Below are 6,978 nucleotides of genomic sequence, written 5' to 3'. Positions count from 1 at the left end.
TTTCTGGGGGGTTTTCATCCAATTTCATTCTTTAAATATATAAATTAAAAGCTCTTGGAACACATCAGGTCCTGTTTCTAGACATTTAGTCACTGAGTATACTATAAGTTGCAGAATGTCACATTACATTTAATGACCTAATGGACTACAATTTGTTCCAGTTTTCAAATAAACCCTGCTGACATTTGTTTGCATAGTAAACCAAAGCAAATAAGAGTCTCAGAGCATGAAATAAATGATGGATGATGCAAAAAACAAAACATGAAACATAGGCCAATTACATGACATTTTCTATATGTAGTGGAGGAGGATTTAAACTCTGAGCAGATTATTTTCATTTCCTTCAGTATGTCTGGATCTGTTTTGATCCACGATTAGCACACTGAAATCTCTTTCCACTAAACAACATTAAATAGGTGTTTCACGAATTCTTTGAGGATTAAGTTGAAAATCTGCTCTATAATACTTATATTAAAAACACACAAATCCTTTTGCCATTTAGCAATAGATATTTTCTAGAGAACTTAACCCTTTGTGTGTATTCTATTACCACTAACTTAGTTTAACATTTTTAGAAGTTTAATTCCTTGATTATATCAAACAGTTCTTATACCTCCAAAATTATGACTTTGGAGGAAGTGATACATATCTCAAAAAGATGCATCCTCTTCTAAGAAAACTGAAGTGGGGTAAGAGAATAACATCTACAAAAACAATGCCTAGCATAATCTTAAGGGGGATGTGATAACTCAAATTCGGTGTTTAAAGACACGAGCTTTTCTTAACGCATATGATTTTTATACTTCATGTTCAACTGAAAAATCTTGGTGACTTGAATATTTATTAATTTTGAATATCAAATCCCTTACCACATCAATAAAAATGTTTTGCTTTACTACACCTTTCCTAGGCTACTTTCACATATCAAAGCAGAGAAGACTGCTATCTCTTAGTTGGCCTCTCCTTTGCTCATCTGGGCGAAGCATTTTTAAAGGGCAAGCACAGTGAGTCAACTGTCTCCATGATTACACAGCTGTGGTAGTTTTGCTCACTTTTCTATTAATAATATTGCATGTTATTTTTAAGCTGGATTTTGTAACTTTGTTATTTCATCAGACGTTTCATATGCTTCTTTTGGTGTTTTAAAAACTGAACAGCTGCTTTTCACAAGCATTTATTAAATAGTTATAATTCAAATTTTAACTTCTAAATCTAAAACTTTGCTCAATTTCTAGCTGGCAAAAACAGTAGGCATGAATCATTCAAAATGTGATATGTGACAGGTGCAATGTGATGATAAAATATAATTTTAATTTCTACTGTTAGAGTAGAAAACTATGAATCCCACCTGGAATACTAACCAAAAGAAAGAAATGGTTCAAGTTATTATGCTAATTATTTATTAGAATTAAATTGCATTTGAAAAATCAGAATTAGCCCCAATTAGTTATTTTAGATGAAGAAAGAAAACAAGAACAAAATATTCTGTCACTTCAAAATTCACTAAATATCTAAGTCTCCAACAAATATATTCCGTTTTTTCCTTGAAGTGTTGTATCTCAGCCAAAATGCATCTACCTTTCACTTCAATGTCTATTTTGATTGCTCATCAGATGTCTCCCTGAACTTCAAACAGCTGTGCCTTCCTTAAGATTCCAAAAGCAAGGCTATAAACATAGGTCCTATCTAGCACTAATGGAGGATGCCAATAATTAATCAGATCATCTCTCTGATTTCTTATAAATTATCAGCAGCACATTCGGGTGGTTTAGGATAAGTACATTATTCGAGTTACTTCATCAGAGCACAGCAAAAATGCTACCCGCTCAACTCTGACAGAGTGAGAGAGCTAGATTCCAGTGCTGCCTCGGCCACCTCCCAGCTCTCTGACATCGGGAAAATTACAAGGAGATTTCCCATTCAAAGAAAGGGACCATTATATAATCTAGAAGATGAAAAAACACTGATAATTCTAAGAACAAGGGGAATTGTTCATGCCAAAATAAGTATTTCAATTTCAGTCCTGTTTGATTATGAAGATCGGAAGTAAAAGAAATCTGAAAGAAGTACGTCAATGAAGTGCTTCTTAGCCATAAAGAGACTTATGTTCACTAATTCATTGCATAGTCATTGTACCCACCATTTCTATTTTCATGTTATCCAGGAACCTCTATCTCCTGTAACCAATGGATAGATGCTTCTACCCTTAAACAGGGATGTGCACACTTTAACTTCCTTGTCGTTGACTATTTAACTATAAAAGAGCAAAAGTTATAACAGAAACCTGTGGAGAAGATATCTTACGTAACTTTTTTTGTCACCAACTAAAGATGAGCACATATCTCTTGTATTTTACCAAGTTTTTTTTCATTGGGGCTTGAGAGATAGCTCAGCGGATAAGAGCACTGACTATTCTTGCAGGTTCAAATCCCAGCACCCACATGGTGGCTAACAACTGTCTGAAACTCCAAGTCCAGGGGATTCGACGATCTCTCCTGTCCTTTGCAGGTGCTACACAAAGCAGGTGCAGTTACATACATGCAGGCATAACACTCATACACATAAAATAAAATTTTTAATTCATTGTTTTTGATGCAGTTGGTGAAAGTTCTTAACCTTAAAATTGATCAGGCTACATTAATCTATTTAAAATTTAGTCTGCACTTAAAATATTATAAAAAGTTGGTTAATTTAGGTGAAAATTTTCACTAAAAATAATAACAGAATAGCATACCATCCATTTAAAATATTCAAATGAAAAGTAAATAAAGCAAATGATTTGACATAATGAATAAAAAGAATGAATAGTTCATAAAAATAGACTCATAAAAGATATAAAATCTCACTAATAAAAAATTTAAACAATTGAGCCTGGCGTGGTGGCGCATGCCTGTAGTCCCAGCACTTGGGAGGCAAAGGCAGGCGGATCTCTGTGAGTTCGAGGCCAGCCTGGTCTACATAGTGAGTTCCAGGATAGCTAGGGCTACAGGGAAACCCTGCTTCAAAAAGACAAAAAAAAAAAAAAAATTAAAACAATTGACAAAAGTTCCTTATGTTGGGAATATACATTAAATTGGGTGGGTAGTAGTGAGAGTAGATGTGGATAGGGCAGGGCCTCTAAATACTTTTCAAATATATTGTATGAAAATCACAAAAAGTCAAGGAAATAGAGCAGCAAATGAATAATACAAAAACTTGAAAAAATAATAGTTGTGTATTACATATAAAATATTTTAAAAAGAATGACCTAACAAGTCCATGATTTGGGGCAATAAAACACTCGTACACTATTGATTAATATGCAAATTACTGAAATTTATAATAGAAATTTCATAAGCTATATCACAGTAAAAGAAATATCACTTTCTTCAGTATATAAAATTATATTTTATAATTTTTATCCTACATAAATACTTAAAAATAATGCCAAATTATATGTGTAAATGTTCATCACAACAATTTTATGGGGAAAAAATGGCCCAAAAAGTCCATCAAGACTGGCTATATAAATCTTATCCATATAATTAAATGCAATGCTGAAATTGAAACTATAGCATAAATTTTCATTGCTAATAAAGGAAATGTAAATTCATTAAAGAAAAAGTAACATATGAATACTATATACTTCATAAGGAACTTTTTGTAATGACAGCCTTTGAAGAGAGGCACTCTAAATAAAGTAAAGAATTTTATTTTTCTACTATCGCATATTTTTGGGACTTCAAATATTGGCAGTTACTGCTTTGTGCTTGTTGTTTGTTTATTGCTGTGTTAACAGGGATTACCTAGAAAATAACCCTTTTTTTTCTTTTAATTTACTTCAGTGTTTTTAAATAAAAGAGATCTATAAAGACCACTCAAAACATAGTATTATGTATTATTCATTATATTTATTGTCATTGTTTCATCAATGAATAACATGGATTTTTTTTCAATGAATAACATGGATGAACATTTAGCAGAAATTAACTTATTCTGTTGAATAGCATTAAGGAAATAATTAATGGAGTTACAAGTTTAATGTAGTCCAATGGAGTGCTAAGGATTTCAGAAAGCACTGGTGACAAAAGGCTCCCTAATGAATATAGTCAACAACAAAAATTCTGACAAAGCCATCTTAACATGTGAAATGGATATATTAACAAAACAATGCCCCTGCATTAATGATGTGGTCCACCACTTCCTCTCAGCCTAGAATACATACAACTCCTCTACTTTCCTGCTTAACCCCAACTCAGTCATTAAGACCAGCAGGAATCATCTGCTTATTGGAGCTGTCTTCCTTCATCCATTCTCCTTTACCCTTGTGATAGGATACTTGCTACTGAGAATGTGGTACTCAAACCAAAACCAGTTAACATAACACCGAATGGGACCATGATAAATAAATGATCATTACAGTAATTTTTATACGAAATAAACCCTAAATCTCTAGCACTAGCTAAATAACAGTTCAGTTATATAATCAAATGCAATGAAGCAATTTAAAAGATTGCATAAATTTATGTTGTTGATACAAAATTGCAGGACCCTGAGACTATGCCTAATGAATTCACAAGACCTATGCAAACTCAAGAAGTCAAAAACCAGGACAGAACTGGGGAAATGGGCAGCAGGCCCAAACCTTAGCTAAAGAACTATTGGCAGCTGATTACTGCTGGGTGAGGGAGAATTGACCTTCTTAAGGGAGTGACTCTAGATAAGCCTATCTAGACTAGGCCCTAGTGCATGAACTTGCACTGAAGGGACTCTGTAGACCTTAACATATATGACAGAATGAATGAAATCCAGATGGGGGAGGAGTATAAAAATGAGTAAGATGTTTCGTATGAAATACACAAAAATTCAATAAAAACTCAACAAAAAAAATTTTAAAGAAAGGAAAAATAAAAAAGCTAAAAGAATGTTTATTATCAAGGCTAAAATTTCAACTAAGTATCCATGTAGTTCCTGATACCAAACATTTATTATCTGCATTTAAAAACTATCACTTAATTTTAAAAAAATTGATATTTTTTAGCAAGACCTCAGGTGATTCATAGTCACATAGAAATCTGGAAAGCAGTAGGCCAAAGACATCCCTAGGTGTGTCCACAGTTTCTATGTATGCTTAAGTCAGACCACTCATCATAGGACACTGATATAATTTAGACTGTAAGATTGTTAAAGGCAAGATCTGAGGCTTTTGCTGCTGATGTTCTATATCCATTATATGACCCTCATAATAGATACTCCATAAATGTTTGTTAAGTAAATGAGTATATAAGCAAGAATGAATGGAAAAGATAAATATAATTAATTGCTTTTCAAAGTAACTCATCAATTATATGATACTACCAAAATATTCATTATAAAGACAGAAAATATAATTTGAAAAAAACTATTTGGGAAAAAAAACTCTCCATTTAATGTATTCATATCTTTGAAAAACACCACAAAATATTTTTTACTCCTTACGAAATAATACATGAAATTGAAGACCATACCTAAAGCTTCTTATGATTTTTGCTTGTATTTTTTTAAAAAACCCACAGTTGAATTACTATGTATCACCAATTTGAGTGTAAGCCAGCAGCGTGAAAAGATAGAAATAAATTACTTTTAGATCTCCATTGTTTTGTTGATGGTACACAAATTATGGTACTGCTTGTCTTAAAGACTGCAGCTGTTACTAGCTCTGCATCACTGTTTAATTACTGCCTTCAGATTTAATTCTGACCCATATCCCATTATAGGATATGCCCAGGCCAGATGAGCAGTTTCAGAAATCAGCAGTGACTACAGACACTTGCAGAATCACTACAATGGGAATCTAATAACTTAAAATTTCTTTAATACTCCTTCACGCCTCAGCCCAAATCCTTACCTGGCTGTTTCTCGCCACTCAGCATCCTCCCCTTCACGCCAGCAAATTTCATCCAGTTCTGTGAAAAGATCATGAGGAATATGCTCCTCATCATCATCCTCTGTTCCAAGAATAAACTGTACCCGTTGAGATGGGGTATCTGTGAAAAGACAGAGACATATAAACATGTATTTATCATCGCTATAGGCTTTAAATGCTCTAGTCAATACCTTTAATACAGCCTCTGAAGGGAGACCCCTATATGCGCAACCATAAAGCAATCCATGCTCTGCAAACATGTCCATCCAGGACTCCCATAAACCTCAACCATAAAGTGATCTCTGCTCTGCAAACAGATCCTGCTTTACAAACAAGTCCTTCCAAGACATTTATGGAGTTAAATTTGTTGTAGCAGATTGAAGTGGCGAAGATAGACACCTAGGTCGATGGAACAGCCTAGAAAGTCCGGGAAAACAATACAAATAAATATCACCTATTGATTTTGGAAAAATAGAGAATATATTTCAGCATTGGCTTTTTTGTGTGTTTTCAAAAAATAGTGTTGGGATAACTGGACATTCATATGCAAAAAAAAATTTGGACTAAATTTCATAGCTTATACCCAAACTAACTTAAACTATTACAGAATGTAAAATATAGTAGTATTAAAATTTTAGAAAAAAATCAGAAAAAATATTTTTTTTATTTCTGGACAGTTTTTAAATTTGGTAACAAATATGATATATGAAAGAAAATGTGAAACTTAAAATTTATTAAAATCTAAAAAGTCTTATTCAAGGAAAGATCCTTAAAATAGCATGAAGAGAAGTTACAGAGGAAGAGAAAAGAAAATATTTACAAACTGTATGTTCAATAATTCTTATGTCCTTGAATATATAACAAACAATTCAATAGTAAATAGCAAACAACTCACTAAAAATGAGAAAACCTTTTTTATAAAACTTTTTTTATGTGTATGAGTGTATTGCCTGCATGTGTGTAAGTGCACCTGAGTCATGCAATGTCCACCGAGGTCAGACAGAGGTGTCTGATCCCTTGGAACTGGAGTTATGGACAGTTGTTAACTGCCATGTGGGTGCTGGGAATTGAACTAGGGTTGTCTGTAAGGGATA

The 6,978-nt window shown here is 33.1% G+C and overlaps 1 protein-coding gene across 1 annotated transcript in view; it reads right to left on the bottom strand.

Annotated features, from left to right (window-relative positions):
* The window catches only part of Slc4a10 (solute carrier family 4 member 10), a gene marked incomplete in the record, with an annotated part of 363,623 nt that overhangs the window by 124,521 nt on the left and 232,124 nt on the right, over window positions 1-6,978 (bottom strand). The window contains 1 exon segment of the mRNA XM_008845753.2: window positions 5,867-6,005. Within this exon segment, the coding sequence (XP_008843975.1) occupies window positions 5,867-6,005 (139 nt within the window).

This window comes from Nannospalax galili, unplaced genomic scaffold, assembly GCF_000622305.1.
Source record: "Nannospalax galili isolate Female #2095 unplaced genomic scaffold, S.galili_v1.0 scaffold540, whole genome shotgun sequence".
NCBI lineage: Eukaryota > Metazoa > Chordata > Mammalia > Rodentia > Spalacidae > Nannospalax > Nannospalax galili.
The sequence above is the reverse complement of the archived record's forward strand: the minus strand, read 5'-3'. Positions and strand labels throughout refer to the sequence as shown.